Source organism: Callorhinus ursinus, unplaced genomic scaffold (genome assembly GCF_003265705.2).
Source record: "Callorhinus ursinus isolate GAN/ISIS: 27379988/994484 unplaced genomic scaffold, GSC_fseal_2.0 scaffold2, whole genome shotgun sequence".
Classification (NCBI taxonomy): Eukaryota; Metazoa; Chordata; class Mammalia; order Carnivora; family Otariidae; genus Callorhinus; species Callorhinus ursinus.
The window spans coordinates 59,139,787-59,160,581 of record NW_027397064.1 but is presented as its reverse complement, the minus strand read 5'-3'; the positions used below and the strand labels follow the sequence as shown (position 1 = coordinate 59,160,581).

Sequence of the window (20,795 nt, the reverse complement as noted above, 5' to 3'; positions counted from 1 at the left end):
TTTATTAGTTTTGACAAAACATAGGGAGATCTTGGCATTCAGAAAGTTAACATTAATATTCACTCCAGAATGGTTAAAACTTTGAAGTCCATAAAATGTAATATTATGTAATTCTCCTGAAATGGGAATTTGAATCATGCCTGTGATCAGAGTATGGAAATATATCAATCACTTAGTGAATGAGTAAGCATTGAGTTCATAAACAGAATAACTGAAAATATTAAAGAATTCTTGATATATTAAAAAAAATGATGCTGCACAGTGATTTTCCTAATCTCAGAAGAGAAAACTAAGGGCTTATTGCCCTTAAGCCCCAGAAACCTCTATTTATGTTAGCCACGGACTTACTTTTGGAGGCTTTTGCTTAACTTTCATTCCTTACTCTATCACACTAATAGCTCTGGATTTATTGTATTTCTAACCCTGCAGAATAGTGCAGAATGTGAACTGAGCTTTATGATTTATTCAATGGTAAATATATTTTTTCATATTTCAGTTTACCTATTCAATTATTATGATGATCTTTATAAAATACAAAGCACATCATAAATTATTCATTTGAAGAAAAAGTAAATAGGCCTTCTAGTCTCATATGTCCAAACAGCGTGGGCTTCCTCAATGAAACAAGTTTTCTCTTTTGGTGCCCACAAATTTAATCTAATAATTCTACTGAACTTTAAGAGTGTTTATTAAAGACAGAGAGAGAGAGAGAGCAAGAGTATGCTGGGCTCCAAATCTAAACCCTAAGCTGACACAGTACAGGTTAATTCCTGTGCAGGTACAAGGACCTCAAATACTCCTGTCTCAGAATCAGTCTATGGTAGAACTATATAGTTACAAGCTGGGTACAGTTCATGTCAGCTTAATAAACCCGGGAGCACAGGGAGCTGATAAGATAGAGGTGATAACAGCTTTTCTCTTAACTGAAGCTTGTTCTCTATGTTGTTAAAAGTATCCAATCTACTTTTTTAGAAAACAGAATGACCTATTTTAATGGCCTATTTTCCAAGTGTGCTTTAGAATGCCAAATAACGTATTTTTAGAACATGTGACTTAATGCTTATTACTTAATTTTGCCACTCAAAAATTAATATCCAGTGGTAAGCAGACAACTGCTATTTGTGCTCTAAGATGACACCACTTAACTCAATTTTGTTCCCTGCATGTACTACCAACAACTTTCTTTATGATGCATTCATTCTTCTCACCCAAAATAGCCTCTTAGAGGAAAATGTGAGAACTCAAGACATGACAGCATATTTCAGCGTTAGTAGTTTATCCACTCTCCCAAAATATTCCATGATGTTGGTCAAAGAAAAGTAATATTGTAAACTGGTTAAGAAGATAAAGTTAGAAATCTAGAGCTGCTCAGTAAATCTTGATAAAAGCTGGAAAAAATAAAACAGGGAAAAGATTATGGCGGGGACAGTTATTAGAAAGAATGAGTAAATACAAAAAATGGAGAAGTCAAACAGGGAAAGAGGCTAATATGGAAGTTAGAAGTCAAAGTGTAGTGTTCTACAACAGCTTACAACTGTTTATATAGTATCTAGACATTTAAGTATACCTCACTTTAGAACACTTACAAAGAAGTGTTTCAGAGAAACAGTATTTTCAAAGTACCAGGAAAGCTTTAAAATCAACCAAGCACAACCAACTAAAACCAAAAGCAAACCCTTCTCTGAAGCTTTTCAAAAAGTGAAGTATTTTTTGTAATACAAATCACCAATTCCTAATTTAACTGCTTTATAATTTCAGATTTTATATAACAGGTTTTCATAAAATACGATACACATACATAAGATCTCATCACTAAAAAGAGTAATTCAAAATTAACTATTATATGTGAAAATAATAACCCTCAAAGTATCCCATTATCATGAAACACTGGTTAGAAAATAATTTATAAATCTTTACAGGGGACATCAAACATAGGTCTAGAGGAGTTCATTATCAAAATAGCTTAGGTGGACACACAAATACCGATAGTAATTCTGTACTACAAAATCCTTCAAGAGTCCCATTACAACTCCATCTGTTACACAGGATAGACTGAAGTTGTCTACTGTATCTCAAAGAACAGGAAAAATGGTAATTTTAACAAAACAAAATACACCTTAAAAAAAAAAGAACAGAATAAATTATGTTAGAATTTAGTGTTAAAAGTAGTTTGGGGTTGAAACTTTTCTGAGCAGGGGCATAGACAGATATGACACAGTTAAAAAACACTAATGCAAATTACGTGTGTGTGTGTGTGTGTGTGTGTGTGTGTGTGTGTGTGTGTGTATTTATCCCTGTAACTGAATGGCAGGGGTCTGAAGAACCTTGATAGTATTCCAAAAAACAAAACAGTACACAGTATGATAGCAGCTGTTACCAGAATGGGCTTTTCTATCCTACCCCACCCCACCCCAAGAAGACAACTTCACTGAAGCTATCTTTGATTAGTTCACTATCTCAATTTTAGCGATTATTCAGCCTATTAAAAAAGTATGTAAGTAATGTGACAAAAAGCAGAATAAAAAATTGGGCCAAAGAAAAAGAATTTTACATCTGTCAGGAACTTCATTTTGAGTGGGAAAATCTACTCTATTATTATTAATTTGAAATGGTTTGAACTAAAAATATGAACTGTAAAAACAATGAACTGATTACAATTTCATAGTTTACAAATCAGTACAAAGCTATACATTATAAAAATTGACTGTAACAACACATAGCAACATTCTGATAAACTATATCACTTCATACTATTACTGATGATTAGGCTCTCCTAAATTTGCCAATGTACATATATTAATTGAAACATTTAATCAAGCATTTGATAGCTTAAAAGTTAAGCCAAAGAAACAAGTTTGTTATTAATTTATCCTTATTTCAGTTTATTATAAATGGATACAAACAATATGGAAATTTACATTTCATCTTAAAAATGAAGCATTTTTACAAAAACAGTATTTAAACAGAGTAATCCTAAGACCCTGATTGTCTGGCCAGGAGTCACTTCTCCACTATAGGGACATGGTATTATCAGCATCTCAATGTTTGTACGCTGCCACAAGGTAAAGGAATGTTATTTTAATATATTCAACTTAAAAATACCCATCTTTTTTGGTCTAAACTCTGGGTACTTTCTCTCTTAAGATGACTTTTCCAAGAAGAGACTTATCTCTTCACAACCTCTGGTAACAAACTAAAAATTGAGCATATGCTTCACATACCTTTTTGAGATGTCCTAGTCTAAGTTTGAAAATTTCTTCCTGTTCATGATATTCTGCCAAAGTCAACCTGTCAAAAATGAGATGTAATTCTAGATATTAAGATTAAGTTATTATTTCTTATTAACCACAAAAGAAGATAAATAAGTAGAAATACTACAATGTTGACATTTATCCCAAAATAAGCCAAAAGTCCTTTACAATATTCTTCAGAATATAACTAATACTTACAGATGGAACAACTAATTCATAAATTCAGCAACTATTTAATGAGTGCTATGTATCAAGTGATGTCCCAGAATTTCAATACTCAGGGTACAATGAAAAAGACATTTTCTCTTTTCATTTTAGTTCGAACTTACACTCTATACTCCCCACTAAGGAGGCAGAAAAGAAACAATTTAATAAAGAAGTAAAATAATCCCAAATAACAGTAAGTGTTATGAAGAAAACAAAAACGCGTGGCATGATAATGACATTGTATTACAGTAATTTGTACTGAGTGTTAGAGAGGTGGTCTTGATCTAAACATCAAAAAGACAACTACAAGAGAACCTGGGCGAGTTATGTTCTAGACACAAGCTACAGCAAGTGCAAGGATGCTACGAAGGACTCATGCTGGCATACTGTAAGAAGAGAAAAAAATGTCAGCATCAAAACAGCCAGAGAGGCTCTGAGCAGTAGGACAGGCAAGCAGGGGCCAGCTTATGTGTGGACTTCCAGACCAAGGAATTAATTTCATTTTACTCTAAGAGTACTAGAAAAGTACTGCAAAGAGAATCCATCCAGTTGGGTACTGGTTTAAAAAAAAAAAAAAAAAAAAGGAAAAATACTAGGAAGTTTTTTTTTCTGCTTTCATGTGTTAGTGAGGAAAAGGAATGCTAAAACTATAGTCAACGCACCAAATTCTTAATATAAATAGACATAAGCCTTTCAATCTTGAAAGTACTTTACGGTTATTTTATTTTTCTCAAATATTCATATATAACTTTGAAATATAACTAGCTTAATATATGTAGAACCATAATAAGACATAAACACTTAATAACATTTCCTGAGAAAAAATTGTTTTCTGATAAAATAAAAGAAGAAAACCACTCCACAATAAAACAACTTCCATTTCATACCCCAATACTGAAAGAACTGCTTTTATCAAGGCTGTTTGTTTACTCATGTGTTCTAGGAGTATCTGGAAAAGCTCCTAACCAGGTAAGATTTATTTGTTTATTCAGGTCCCTCAGCAACATTTAGTATAAATGTTATTCTCCTTTAGCTAGATATTAGTTAAATTTACTAATTCTAAAGAAAGGGTATTGAAAGGAAACAAACAAAAACCTCCAAGAAATTCAGTTAGTATTCCACTAGAAACATCTTAAGAGTGAAACGTTTAAAATTAAACCTGTCTACCCAGTCTTAAGTTAATACAACTGCTGGATTTTATTATACTAAATATAGCAACAGTGGATAGTTGCAGCAGATGCTTCAAGTAAACTTAGAGAAGTGTTACAGTGTGACTGCAGATGGAGTGAAAGGAAAAGGGAAAGGTGATCTTAAAAGGTCTGGAAACAAAAACGGATAAAATCTCAACTAATCCAATAAACAAAAGCTATAGGAATTTTTGGCAATAGCTTCTGGATAGGCATATATATCACCAAGGAAAATTTGGTACAATTTGAGTTTCCCAAAATTTTTGAAATTGCATTCTACTAAGAAGTCTGGCTCTCATGCAAACTTGCAAAGCCCTTACATATGCAGATAGCTGGGAATTTCTGTAATTTGGAGGTAAGCATATTTTGTTGTTTAGTTGGTGTAGTTTTCAATAGCAACTATTCTTGTGAGTTAAAAATGAATTAGTATCTATTAGTTTCATGATGATTTAGTTTGTTGAATATTGTTTGGTTAATCTTATAGCATAATGTAATGCATATTTGCTACTTAATAGCACTTAGTTCCAGTTGTTAATATGTTTTATGTTATGGTTCAAATCATCCACATCCCTATAGCTAAAGCAAAGGCATACAGATACTCCTTCCCCAAATTTTCTTAGTAGAGTGATACTTCTTTACTGATTTAAAAAACTTTAACCACCCCCCAAAAAGCAAAACTTTAATCATAGAGAATTATTTCATAGATCTACTACTCCTGATATTAAACACATACTATTCTCACTAAAGATTAATGGTAACTTTCATCAGCAGCAGAACTTAACTATTTACTTCCTGCATTTTGATTACTACTACTATAACTATTAAGCTTTAAATAAACAGTAAAAATATATATATTGATCACTTTCTGCTTGGTTTTGAAGCATTAATAAGCAAATTCTGCAGGAAGTACTAAATACTATGCTACTCAATTTCTAGGGCAGTGATTCTTACTATTTTATGATCGTGGATACCTAAAAATAATCTAAAGGAATTTATAATAAACACTCTCCAGAAAATTTCACATATACATAAATTTGGGGGTTCACAGCTCTCCGTTTAAGAATTCCTATCCCAGGTTCTTGTCTCACCAATAGAATGCAAACCTCAAAACAGCAAAAGAGACATTTCTTACATTTCTCTGCATTTCCCTATCAGGAAGTATCTGACATATATTAGAGATTTTAAGATATCTCTATTGTCTATTTCCATCAATGAAGTGTTTTTACATAAAATGTAAAATATTTGAAAATGAAAAAAAAAATTTAGATCAAATTAACTGAGGACAGGCCTCTTAAAAAATGAAAAGAGGGGGGCGCCTGAGTGGCTGTCGTTAAGCATCTGCTTCGGCTCAGGTCATGATCCCAGGGTCCTGGGATCGAGCCCCGCATCGGGCTCTCTGCTCAGCAGGGGAGTCTGCTTCTTTCTCCCACTCCCCCTGCTTCTGTTCCCTCTCTTGCTGTGTTTCTGTCAAATAAATAAATAAATAAATAAATAAAATCTTTAAAAAAGATAATTAAAAGAGGGACGCCTGGATGGCTCAAGTCAGTTAAGCATTTGCCTTCGGCTCAGGTCATGATCCCAGGGTCCTGGGATAGAGTCCCACCAGCAGGCTCCTTTCCCAGCAGGGAGCCTGCTCTCCTGCCTGGCGCTCCCCCTGCTTGTGCATTCGTGCTCGCTCTCTGACAAATAAATAAATAAAATCTTAAAAAAAAAAAAGACTGAAAAGAGCAAGGTAGGATAATGTTAATTTTAATGGCATTCAATTGCTACATAATTACTTTTATGATGTGTTTTTAAGACCCTAAAAAAATTCACACTGTTAAGCAAGTCTCAGTTGGTTAGGTTACTTAGCAAATCTTTTGTTCACAGATAATGTGAAGGTCAAGTCTAATTCCTCCCTATATGAATCATACCTGATATTATAGCCTGAATGATTAATATTTTATTGTGTTCAAATATACATATGTGTGCTTATTTAAGGGCATACTAAAGCTACTAAAGTAGGTTTATATAAAACTTTAAAGATTTTATTTATTTGACAGAGAGAAATAGTCAGAGAGTACAAGCAGGTGGAGGAGCAGAGGGAGAGGGAGAAGCAGGCTCCCAGCTGAGCAGGGAGCCCAATGCGGGGCTCAATCCTAGGACCCTGGAATCCTGGGATCCTGACCTGAGCCGAAGGCAGGAGCTTAACCGACTGAGCCACCCAGGCACCCCTATAAAACTTTGTTTTAAAAGCCAAGAAATTTAAACCTCAAACATAAGACTTATTATTAACTCTTGATAATCTTCCATAATGAGTCTGAATGGATGATAATTTTATTTTTAATCCAAAGAACTGTTTTACAATAGTTTGACAGAAATGTGAGATGACTGTAACAGAACTAGTACAAATAACAGAAAACAGGGAATACTCACTTCAAACAAATCTGATAATCCTTTAAAGACATTCTGTTTAAGAAGGAAATTAACCTGGTTGCAAAGCTAAGGAATGCAATCTATGGTAAATAAGACTATTACAGGCACTTAAGAAAAAAAATGGCAAGCCCATTTATTTGTACAATTTAGCAGACCTTTACTGAACATTAAGCTATGAGCTATGCATTGAGGATTACATTTTTTTACATGAGGGAGGATGGGACATGAGACTAGTCTGCCTTTGAAAAGCCCCCAAAAAACTAGGAATAGAAGTTCCTCAACATGATATAGGGCATTTATTAAAAACCCACAAATGACATCATACTCAAAGGTGAAGGAATGAAAGCTTTCCCCTTAATAAGACAATGATGCTTTCACCATTACTATTCAATATTGTGCTGGAAGTCCTACCAGAGGGGTTAAGAAAAAGAAACATAACATCATGCATCAGAATGAGAAAAGAAGTAAAACTATCTCTATTTGCAGATGACATAACCCTAGATGTAAAAATCCCAAATAATGAAGAAAAAACTACCACCAGAGCTAATACATCAGCAAAGTGCAGGGTACAAAATCAACCCACAAAAATCAATTGTGTTTCTATACACCAGCAATGAACAACCTAAAAAAGATATTAAGAATACTATTCCATTTATAATAGAATCCAAAAGAATAAAATACCTACAAATAAATTTAACCCAGGAAGTGACTTGTACACTAAAAACTACAAAACAGTGCTAAGGAAGTTAATCGAAACTAATTAAATGAAAAGACTTCTAAGTTCATGGATTAGGAGCCTTAATGTTGTTAAGAGGGCAATCCTCTCCAAAGTCATCCATATAGTCAATATAATCCTAATCAAAATACAAATGGCCCATTTTGCTAAAATGGGGGAAAAATTGCAAAACAATATTGAAAAAGAAAAAACAAAGTTATAGGACTCTCACTACTTATTTCAAAACTTACTACAAAGTTATGGTCATTAAAACAGTTACTACCATAAAGATAGACATACAGGCCAAAGGAACAGAAGGGAGTACAGATATCCATGGCCAGTTGATTTCTGACAAGGTGCCAAGACAATTCACAATGGGGAAAAGAATAGTCTCTTCAACAAACAGTGCTGGGACAAATGGATAACCACATGCAAAAGAATGAAGTTGGACCCCTACCTCACTCTATATAAAAAATTAACAAAAAAGGGATCAATAATCTAAATATAAGAACTAAAACTAGAAAACTCTCAGAACACAGCACAGGGGTAAATGTCCTTGACCATGGATTTGGTAAAGGATTCTTAGATTTGACACCAAAAGTATGAACAAAAAATAAAATGATAAAGTTAACGTCATAAAAATTAAAATCAAATCAAATCAAAGGACATTATCAATAAAGTAACAATTTATAGAATGGGAGCAAATATCTACATATCATATATCTGACAAGGGTTTAGTATCTAGAATATATAAAGGACTCTTCTAACTCAACAACAAAAAGACAAGCAGCTCAATTAAAAACTGAGCAAAAGACTTCAATATCTATACAAAGACCAACAAGCACATTAAGACATTCAACATTATGAGCCATTCATAAGTGTAAATCAAAACCACAATGAGATGACACTTTACAGCTACTAGGATGATTATAATAAAAAAAAACAGAAGACAAAAAGTGTTGCCAAAGATGTGAAGAAATAGGAACTCCTGTCTACTGCTGGCGGACATGTAAAATATTTTAACTACGAAAAAGAGTTTAGCAGTTCTGCAAGAATTTGAACACAGAATTGCCATATAACTTTGCAATTCTATTCCTAGGTATATACTCAAAAAAAAAAAAAGAAAAAGATGGGAGGGATTGGGTGGCTGGGTGATAGACATTGGGGAGGGTATGTGCTATGGTGAGCACTGTGAATTGTGCAAGACTGATGAATCACAGATCTGTACCTCTGAAACAAATAATGCAATATATGTTAAGAAAAAAAAAGAAGATAGCAGGAGGGGAAGAATGAAGGGGAGTAAGTCGGAGGGGAGACGAACCATTAGAGACGATGGACTCTGAAAAACAAACTGAGGGTTCTAGAGGGGAGAGGGTGGGGGGATGGGCTAGCCTGGTGATGGGTATTAAAGAGGGCACGTTCTGTGTGGAGCACTGGGTGTTATGCACAAACAATGAATCATGGAACACTACATCAAAAACTAATGATGTAATGTATGGTGATTAACATAACAATAAAAAATTATTAAAAAAAAAAAGAAAAGAAAAAGAAAACATAGGTCTCATTCTATCCAGAGTGTAAAGGACAGTAAGATTGAGATTCACAAAAAGCTGCTCTGTTTTTTTTAAAAAAGGAGGGCATTGCTGGACAACATTTTTGCTAATACCCCAGAGAGATGCGAAATAGTCTTTAAAATATTAAGTGTGCAACTCATAGCCTCCCTCAGCTTTCTTAGCAGAAGCCAGAAACAGCAATGGGATTACCTAGAAAAGAACATGGAGGACCCTCTTATCTAATGGAGTGCATGCCTGTGTGAGAGGGGGGAGATCCGTGAGATCTTCTGACAACGTTAAACAGAAACACTGCCGGACTGGGATTTAAAATGGCAGAGAGAGTACAAAATGAAAGGCTGTCAGACCCCCAAAGTTCCACAAACAAGAAACAGGCTGACAAAGCTACTCAGCTACATATACATGTTAACCTTAATGAAAAAGAAATCTTTGTGAAGAAGACTCAGAGGAAAGAACCTTGAGTCTAGAAGGCAGAGTCATAGCCATAGAAAATTATTACCAGACCTTGAAACCAAATGGGAGTTTGCCTGGATGGATTTTTAAACTTGGGATCAGTGACTCCTTTCATTTTTGTTTTTCTGTTTCAACAAAATGTCTTTAGTTGTTATCCTATGCCCGTCCCCACCATCATATTTTGAGAAGAGAGAAGCTGTTTCTTGAGGTTCACAGACTAAGAGGAATTGTATTTTGGGGTGAATTATACAGGTTCTCACCCATACCTAATTTAGATGAGATGCAGAAAGTTTGAGCTGATGAAATTTTGATGAGATTTTGGATGTTGAGTTGATGCTGTAATTGGGTTGGGATGTAATTGTAATTGGGATGTTGAGTTGATTCTTTTGAGGATGTTGGGATAGGATGAATGTATTCTACATGTGGGAAGGATGTGAATCTTGGGTCAGAGGGGAGACGGGTAGGCGGAATATCAGCTTCCAAAGATACCACATCCTAATCTTTGGAATTTATGAATATGTTACCTTACATAGCAAAAGATTAAGTAGGATTAAGGTTGCTAACTAGCTGACCTTAACGTAAGATGATTATCCTAGATAATACAACTATGAGTACACAGAGCAAAGAAAAAAATTGATCTGAAGTAAACTAGGAAAAGACACAGAAGAGATAACATCTGAGCCTGATTAAAGAGAAGCAGCAGAGGGAAGCCAGGAAGAAGAACCAGGGCATACAGGGCGCCATGGTGACTCAAGTGCACAGCATGTAGATATGAATGCAAAAAGAAAAATCAATGTACAGTATAGATTAAGGAAGTTTTACTAATGCTAAGAGTTTTAATCAAAGATCAATGCCAGAAGCACCTGGGTGGCTTGGCTGGTTAAGTGTCTGACTCCTGGTTTCGGCTCAGGTCATCTTATCAGGGCCGTTGGACTGAGCCCCGCATAAGGCTCTGCACTCAGCAGGGAGGCTGCTTGAAATTCTCTCTCTCCCTGTCCCCACCCACCCCCTCTCCAAAATAAATAAATAAATCTTAAAAAAAAAAAGATCAATGCTGAATTTTGCCTCATGTTTTTTGTTTGGTCATCTATTATCATATGATCCTTCACCTTACATGGAAAATTACAGATTTTTTTAATGTTAAACCAACCCTGCATACCTAAAATAAACCGAACTTGGTTTTGATAAATTATCATTTTTATATATGTTTGGTTGCTAATATTTTAAGATTTTTACATTTGCATTTATAAAATGAGATTAGTCTGTAACTTTCCTTCTTTGTATCATCTTTGTTAAATTCTGACACTTTGATTATGCTGGTCTCATAAAATAAGCTGAAGTATTTCTGACTTAGCTATTCTTTAAAAAAAAAGTTTTTTAAAAAAGATTGGCACTATTTCTTCCTTAAATTTGTTATATTTCATAAATGAGGTCATCTATACCTAGATTTTTAATTTTTTTAAAGATTTATTTATTTTAGAGAGAGAGTGAGAGGGAGAGAGAAACTTCAGCAGACTCCTCGCTGAGCTTGGAGCCTACCGTGGGGCTAGATCCCACAACCCTGAGATCAAAAAACCAAGAGTCAGATGCTCAACCAACTGCACCATCCAAGGGCCCCTGGATTTTTAATTTTTTAATTACAGATTCAATTTAATAGTTACAGAACTCCTTAGGCTTTTGTTTCTTCTAGTGTCAGTTGTTAAGTTAGATTTTTTCTAGAAATTTATCCATTTCACAAAATTTTTTCAAGTTTAAGCCATTTATGTTCTTTTGTTTTCCTTTAAATATGTATAGACTTTGTAGTAATATACCTTTTTTCATTCCTAATAATGGGTTGTCTTCTCTCTTTTTCAATTTTATTAGTTAGTTTTGCTTTGTTTTGGAACAAAACACATTTTTTGGATTGGCTGATTCTCTGTATTATATATGTTTATTTCCTGTATCATTAATTTCTGCTCTTCTCCCTCTTCCTTCCTTGGTTAATTCTACTCATCTTCTAACATACTAAAATAGTTTATAAAGTTTTAGTTTTTCTTCTTTTCATATATATGTACATAAGGTTATACATTTCCCCCGGATACTGGTCAGATTTATCTCACAAATTTTGCTACACGGCACTTTCATTATTACTCATCTAAAAATATTTTTCTCATTTCCATTGAGATTTTTTCACTACTTTATTTTTAGTGATTTCTAGTCTAATTCCACTGTGGACAGAGAACATATTCTATGATTCTAATCCTGTAAGTTTCACCCATGAGCTCAACCAAATATTTAAGAAACAATGCCAGTCCTATATAAACTTTTAAGCTTTTGAAATTTGTGGAGACTTGCTTTATGACCTAACGTGATAAATTTTTATAAAAGCCCATGCTTAAAAAAGAACACATATTCTATAGATGTTAGGGGTATTCTCTAAGTGTCAAGTTTGTCCATCCCACTGAAATCTTCTATACCCATATTGTGTGTCCTGTTTTTTTATGTTTTATTTTTATCTGTATGTTCAATTACTAAGAAATGTGTGTGTTGAAATCTATTATGACTTGTGGACCTGTCTATATCTCCTTAAAGTACTGTCAATTTTTCATTTATCTTGAGGCCATATTATTCATGCACAAAATTTAGAATTACTATATGTTCCTGGCGATTTGAGCCATTTATAGTTATGAAATAACACTTTATTTCTTATAATTTTTTTGCCTTAAATTTTACTGTGTCTCATATAATACAGCTTTCTTTGGTTGGCATTTACCTGGAGTATTTTTTTTCTTAACTTATATTCCCAATATACCTTTTTCTTCTCCTTTGGCTACTTTTAAAAATTTCTCTTTGCCTTGATTTTTCTGAAATTTCATTATGATGTGTCTAGGTATTTCTTTTTATTCATCCTACTTGGAATTCTCTGGCCCCTGTGAATCTACAGATTGATCTTATTCATCTGCTTTAAAATATTCTCAGTTATTTAATCTTCAAATATTGCTTCTGCTCCATTCAGGATGGTTCTTCTATGGTCAGGTGACTTGTCTAGTAATAATTTTAAGTCAAAAGACAGTAAGATACCTCCAAATAATCACCAACCTAAAACTCTAAAACCAGTAAAAACCATTTTGAGAATGAAGGCAAAATAAACTTAGTTTCATACCAAGAAAAAACTGAAAGGTGTCACTACCAATAGACCGACACTAAAAAGAAAAAAATTTCTAAAGGGTTTTCTTGGGCAGAAAGATCTTACTATGTAAAAAAAATCAAAGCTGTAAGAATAAATGAAGAGCAAAAAAATAGTAAATACGTTAAGTAACATTTAGATGAACACAGACTATACTAAAGATGTCTTTACATAGGGGTGTGTCTGACAGAGAAAGAGAGAATCTAATAAACAAAAACTGAGCAACCTAATAAAGAAGAAAAAGGGACAGAGATGAGGCAGGATAAATCAACAACATAAAGAAAGACCAGATTTAAGCCCCAATAAATAAATACATGAAATGAAAATAGATTAAATGCTCCAATGAAAGATTTTTCAGACATGACTTTTTTTAAAAATCAATTAAACGTCAAAATCCATAAAATGTATACGACATCAAAGGTGAATTTTAATGTGCACTATAAACTCTGGGTGATAATGATGTGCCAATGCACATTCATCAATTGTAACAAATATACCACTCTGGGCATACTGATAGTGGTAGAGGTTGTGTGTGGGGACAGGAAGTGTACGTGAACTCTCTGTACTTTCTGCTCAATTTTGCTATACACTAAAACGGCTCTAAAAATAAATTTTATTAATTAAAAAAGTCTATTATATTATTTACAAGACAAGTAATCCACTAAATAACTTTACGGTATGTAAAATATAATCCTGAGTTAAAATTAAAGCTTTAATGAAAAAACACAGTGACCTCTAAAACTTCTTTAATACAAAATAGAAGGTAAAATATTACTGTTTACTTTGCAAGCATCCTCTGTGAAACATGAAATACATAAAATCAAAACATGATCTAAAATATATTTAACATGAGGTCAAAATCTTGATTAAAATTAATTACAATTAACACAAGGGTCATTTAGACATCCATAGGTAATATTATCTATGCAAATTACTCTGAATAAAAGAAGTATATGTGACTAAAATTAGAAACTACTACCTAAAAAACCTGACCGAATCTTGCTGGTAGTTAAAAATTAGTTAAGAGCCAGGAACCACGCAAGCACTTTAACATGCATTACCTCATATCATCTTTTCAACACTACGATATATGTCCTTTGACAAGTGAGGAAATGGAGGCTCAAAAGTAAAACAACAACCTGAAATAGTCAAGGATGGATTCCACATCTGTCTGTCTACAACACTTAAAGTCCTAACCACTACATAGTAGTAACTTCATTTTCTATGTTAATTTCTTGATAGAAAAAAATTAAAGATTTATGGTTTCTATTCTAATTATACTAGATGCTCTGCACATACAATAGATGTTCTAGTTACCACCAAACAGTGATTCAAAAGGAATTTTTAGAAGACAGTTGCAGAGAATAGCCACTAAAATATAAGACATATAAATCAAAGTGCTTCTGGGGTGCCTGGGTGGCTCAGTCAGTTGAACGTCCAACTCTTGATTTCAGCTCAGGTCATGTTCTCAGGGTCCTGGGATCGATCCCCCCATCGATCGAGACTCCCGCAGTGGATTTTCTCTCTCCTCTCCCTCTGCCCCTCCTTTGCCCTGCTCTCATGCATGCTCCCTCTAATAAATAAATAAATTTTTTTTGAAAAGTGCTTCTATGGCTTTTTTCCCTATTTAAATCTGCATTCGTATAAAAATACAGTCAAACTTTTTTATGTAGTATCACTTCATTTGCTGCTCCAAGAACGTATAGCAGTTTAAGTTTAGGGATAGTTCTCAGTCAACATATATAATAAAGTGGGGTGAAATAAGACAAGTCTATGACTATTAAACTAGTTAGGGCTGTTAAAGCATCCTGGAATATAAGTAAGCAAAATACCTGTGACAAACTAGAAAAATGAAGGAGAAACTAATAAGGAGAAAATAAAATTCAATCAAATGCTTATGTACCAGAATTTAGCATTTACTGACCACTTTCCATGTCAGAAAACTGTGCTACATATTGGGAATATAGAGATAAAAGCTACATACAGAACAGGCACGTACAAAAGGCTATGGGCACCTAACCTGAGGGGAAATGGGGGAGAAATGGGAAGAAAAAAAGTTAGAGAGGGCTTCCTACTGAAACTGGTATTTGAACCAAGCCTTAAAAGATGAACAGGCAGTGAGAAGGTGAAGAAAGGCAAGGAACAAGATGTATAAAGGCACAGAAACAAGAACGCCTAATCCACTTAGAGAACTAAGAGTTTAACATAAGATACAGGACAGATGTTGGGAGTGAAATGAAAGAGAAAAATAAGGCCTACAAAGAGTACTTCATGAGGGTGAATTTTATCTTGAGGTTAAATGTGAAACTGACATGAAGAGACACATAAGAAACAGTAATCTAGGTTAAAAAAAGAGATGAGGTCCTATACTAACATAGTAGCAATGAAGATGGACAAATACGAGATGCTACAGAGACAGAGAACGAGGGAAAGCGAAACATCTAGGATGTTTATAGTGTCATTAACAGAGTAAATGGTGATGCTGTGACTGAAGAGACAAAGGGCATTATCACATTACCTTAAAGTGATAATTAACTCCTGTCCTTCAGGGATCAAGGAAAAACTTTTAGGAGGAAATACCTAGTATGGGATTTAAAAGATGAATAGGAATTAAAAACCATGGGTTGGAGTTTGAAAGTTGGCAGTGAAGGGAAGGCACTGGTTAGTGACAAAAGAAGAGGCTAGAGTGGCCACAAGATGCCAGATAAAAAGTGCTTTAAAAGAAGTCATCTTAGGATTTTCGGATTCTATGATTCAAAAAACAGCTATGTTAGGGTGATAAGGAAGAGAACAAAAGGATCATATTTTGCAAAAATGATTCTGATTGCAAAATGAAAATAAACTAGACTGCTAAACCAAAGCTGAAAGGAGAGGTAGGGAAAAAAAAAATAACCCAACTAAGAGAGGACAGTAACTTGAGTGAGAATGGTGTCACTGGGGTCTTACGTAAGTGGATACACTTGAGAACTAGAAGGATTGGTGTCTTGTAGGAGTGGAGTTAAAGCTAATACACACTGTATTCTATATAACCACTCATCTACCCATCTACCCTTTATTAAGCAACAAATTTATTAATTTACAAAAAGTAAACCATTTGCTAGTTTTTCTTAAAATTTCAATAGCTGAATTAATTCCAATTTAAAAAGCCCACCAAGATTAGAAAAGGTTTGAAGATGGAAATAGATTTTGAGGTGGATTTGGAAAAATAAGCAAACAACCACCTACTTATTAATGGAAAATAATAAAAATGGATTAAGGAATATAAATGAAATCTTGATCTAAAACATTAAGGATGATAATAAAAATCTGGCATGTGGAACTGAGAGGATGGTAGTACCATTTACTAACAGAGAAAACACAGGAAAAGGCAAGGGGTGTGCATAAGTGTGTGTGTGTGTGTGTGTGTGTGTGGAGAGACAGATTGGAATGGGAATGGTAATATTAAATAATTTTTGTTTTGTTCTGTAATTTTAGTAAATACAGTTTTGAAAAGGCTACATTAGAAGTACTGATAACCACCAAGAAAGGATATGACATTCAAAATTGAGATATATTTAATACTCAAGAGAGAAAAGTGGACTGGAGACAGAAACTTGGATGTCAGAAGCATATATGTGATAACTGAAACTCTGAGTAGCAAATTTTCAAGGAGAATATGTAGAGTAGGAAGTAAGATGACCAAGACAGATCTTTAAAGGATACTTACATTTTACAAATTGGTAGTATAAATGATGTCCACGGAAAAGACTGAGAAGATGAGCCAGAGGAGTTAAAATGAAAATTAGGAGATCAAGGTATTTGAAAAACTAAAGACAAGAGAGTCTTTTGGGAAAAAATAAGTCAATATTCAATGTTGCCAAGTTAAAGACTCAAATGTCTATGGCACTGAGCATCAAAAGACAGTTAATCCTTAAAAGGCAATTTCATTTAAGAAAGAAGAAAATGGAAGGTAAGACAGAAGAGACTGGTACAAACAAGTCTTTCAAGAAAACCTGATTATAAAGATGACAGGAAATGGAGGCAAGAATTAGGGATATACAATTGAAGCAGAGTTTTTGGTTTCATTTTGTTTTCTAAAAGGAGAACCAGTAGAGAACAAAAAGCTGACGACAGAAGATAAAGGACGTATCTATAGAAGAGTCCCTCATGTAGCACAGTATGGGAATCAAAGCACAGATGAAACATTACCTTTCAACAAAGGATAAAAAGAATATATCCACATAAAAATATCAAACAGTGTGCGTGTGTGTGCGTGTTTGTATGTATTTTCTACTCACAAAAACTTAAGTTCTTGCAGAACAAAAAAATTATATGTTTGGACACATCTGTAAATCAAAATTTTAACAATGGTCTTCTCTATGGATGGGATCATGGTCTATATTGTTTTATTATGTTCTTTCACACTTTCCCAACTTTCTAGGTATAATAAGCATTTAATTATTTAAAAATCTCTTTGTCCATTGAACTATAAAGAGTAGTTCATCATTAATGCAGAAAATTTAGAAAATAAATAAAAGCAGAAAGGGAAAAAACAATACCTAGAACCTACCAATGTACTGCTTTCAGAGGTTAAGAAAATATATATCAGTTATATTATTTAATATTCTCTCAGAAAAAAGAACATTAATGGAAACACAGAATTGAGATAATAAAAACTAATAACTATCATTCAGACATGAAAAAAGAGTGGATTCCAGTTTCCTCTTAGCTGCTAAATCTTCATTTTAAAAGAGGATTAATAAGTCACCACTTACAAAGGCTGAATTCAGGTATTTGGAGATTATTTAGAAGTAAATTTTAATATTGCCTTCCCTCCTGGCCCAAAGTATTTTTAATATTTAAGTATTCATGTAAATATAAGTAATATCTAACATTCATGCTCACTGGCAAGGATTAAAAAAAAGGCAAATTAAAATGGAGGCTTACAGTTGTGGTAAATTGGGTCTAACAAAGGGATCATTCTCTGCTCCATTGACTGCTTTGTTTTTCCTTTGTTTTGGTTCAGAATTGGTAGAGGGTGCCTGAGAATTATTAGCTGTGGGAGGTTTGCGTTTGGCTAGAAGTTTCCTTTGCCTTTCAATATCTTCCCTTTGCTGATTCACCCATTCTTGTTGCCTGTATAAAAATAAATGTAAAAAACCGTATTAACTTTTCATTACTCTTCATAGTTAAAACATGAATATATTAATAAACATGAAAAAGCATATAACATAAACAAAAATTATGGTTCCACTTTTTTGAACCTACTTGTACTCACTGTCCAGGTCTCATCTGAAGCATTCATTTCTAAATTCCCTAAATCCCCTGAACCAGGGAAAGATGTATTGCTATACTTAATGTCATGGTACCTTGTAGATCTCCAGCTCCTTCTTCCTAGTAAGTATCATTCTAATGAGAACAGAGACCACATCTATTTTATATCCTATCGTATCCCTAGTGCCCAGCATAATCATCAGCACATACTAGGAATTCAGTTAAATACTTGCTCAATGAAACAAATAGGCTATTAAAGAACAGAGATAAGCATGGAGTGAATTTTAAACGTGCATCTCATCACTTTGTGTTTGTAGAAAAACTTTAAAAGGACAATTAATTTAATAAAGTGTTATTTTCTAAATTTGTCTTTGTCAGAAAGATTTTGGGAATGTGCAAGCACTACCCTGAAATGAAACAAAAACTGACCTAAATATAAGAAATTTATGAGGAAAGAATTTTGACAATTTGAAGGAAACAAGAAAAAAAAATAAGGGAAACAAGAAAAATTAGCATGGCTATGAAAAATGAGCAATTAATAAAAGTAAAAATATTACTGCTTCCCATTCAGGAATCTGAAGCTTACTAATTCTAAAAAATACTAAATATCATGTGTATTATAAAAATATAGGTTAGAGATTTCAGCAATTTGACCAGAGCAAGAGTAGGTGACAGTGAAGCTTTTTAAAACTATCCCATCACACAACTTGTTCTCACAGTAACCATGTTCCCATTTCGGTCACCTCAACATGCTAAGAAAAAAATTTTAAAAGTTCACATGGTTATGATACTTAGATTCAAACAAGACAAATGTTTCAATTCCTTGGCTCCCCACCCCACTCAAAGCAGAACTACGGAACTTCTACTCTGCTGACCCAAAATTGTCTTTACATACATTGCCTGTTCCTACGATTCTAGCCAGACAGTAGTAGAGTATGACCAGAATGAAAGAATCAATAGCCACCCAGGCAGAAGAGTAAAAGGGTGGAGAAAATTCAAGAATAGCAAAGCTAGAACAGGAGTTTAATCCAGTTTTCTTTTGTTAAGAGAAATAAATAACTTCATTTTATTAAAATAGTTAATTTATAAAGCTAGTTTAGAGCACAATCAAGATGTTATAAATGAAAACAAATGGCAATAATCCTAATGTTTAAAATCCTAATAAGTAAAGAGTTACTGGAATAAATATAAAGCTAGTATCTGTTTATTTAGGAATGACTACACAATTTAGAGATTATTAATTTAATATTACTAATATTTATTTCTTTTCTCATCCACCAACTACTTTGGGTTATGTCACTGATAAACTACTTAGTTTACACTGATAAACAGCTTTATTTAAAATCTGCATATGTAACAACACACAGTAGGCCCTCAATACAAGAAATGCAAGTAACGTTTTAAAAACTAGATGACTTATTATAAAAGGATGTAACTTAGGAACGGCCAAATTGAAGAGATGCATAGAACAAGGTATGGGGTAAGGGTAGGGCTTCCAGGCTCTCTTTAATTGTACAATTCTCCCAAACCTCCATGTATTTCATGAACCCAGAGGCTCCAATTTTGCTCTTGACAGCTTGATGAAGAAATTTTTACTACAAACACAGCTTATATTTTAGATTTGTTATTTTTAGTTTGTATTTAAGGTTATATTATGTAGCCTATTTTATTCATTATCAGGACAACTGTAGATGTGAGTTTAGTAGCAGAGGCTCTTACTTATTTAACATGCAAAAATCATGGTTTCTATCCCAAATATATCTCCTATTCTCTACCTTACACTGTCAGCATTTTAGCTCAAGCCTAATCACCTTAACATCTGGATACCTCAGCTGTCAATAATTTATCTTCCTTCCAATATTAGGCCCACATTACCACCAGTTATCTTTCTAAAACTCAGTTCTGACCACACACACTACATACAAACCTTTAATAGCTCCATATTATCCATAGAATTAAAAGCCAAACTCTCTAGCATCACAAGAACTATGTTATTCATTATGGTACACCTATCACCCAGCACAGCTGGTGTTGAACAAAAGTTGAATAATCAACTGTGAGAGAGAGAAGGCCATTCTGTGCGAAGTCCTGGGAACTAGTGTTTGAAACAGCCATGTTTATATATGGAGATACATTTTGTCTCCATTTTCCATATAACTCTAGGAAATCTGATGCAGATGCTGGTATTACTCCTGTTTTTGAGGTTTAAAAAAATTTTCCAGTGAAAACAAAAAAGCAGCACAGGTCCTGGCTCCTTAATACATAGTCAGTCTATCCCTATCTACCATCATCTGAACTCAATTTCTGTTTTAAAGTTTGCCTCAGAAATGCTAGAGCTACATATTCCTCAATTGATTTATGCATTATTGTATCTGAAGCAGAAGAGAAAAAGTTCCTGTCTTTTCCATAGGAACAGAAAGCAGGCAAGGGCTGAATATTAACACTGAAGTAAGGACTGGGGAATGTGGAAAAAACTAAGTAGAAAAATCCCAAGATACATACATAGATACATATATACATGTACATACACACACACACACACACACACACACACACACACACACACACACACACACA

General features: G+C 33.8%; 1 protein-coding gene across 4 annotated transcripts in view; it reads right to left on the bottom strand.

Moving 5' to 3' along the window:
* Positions 1-20,795, bottom strand: part of TLK1 (tousled like kinase 1) — a 153,302-nt gene that overhangs the window by 28,599 nt on the left and 103,908 nt on the right. For all 4 annotated transcript variants that reach the window (XM_025853295.2, XM_073882567.1, XM_025853302.2 and 1 more), the window contains 2 exons: positions 17,892-18,080; positions 3,222-3,288 (listed from right to left, as the gene is read on the bottom strand). In XM_025853295.2, the coding sequence (XP_025709080.1) occupies positions 3,222-3,288; positions 17,892-18,080 (256 nt within the window). The remainder of the gene's footprint in view (positions 1-3,221; positions 3,289-17,891; positions 18,081-20,795) is intronic.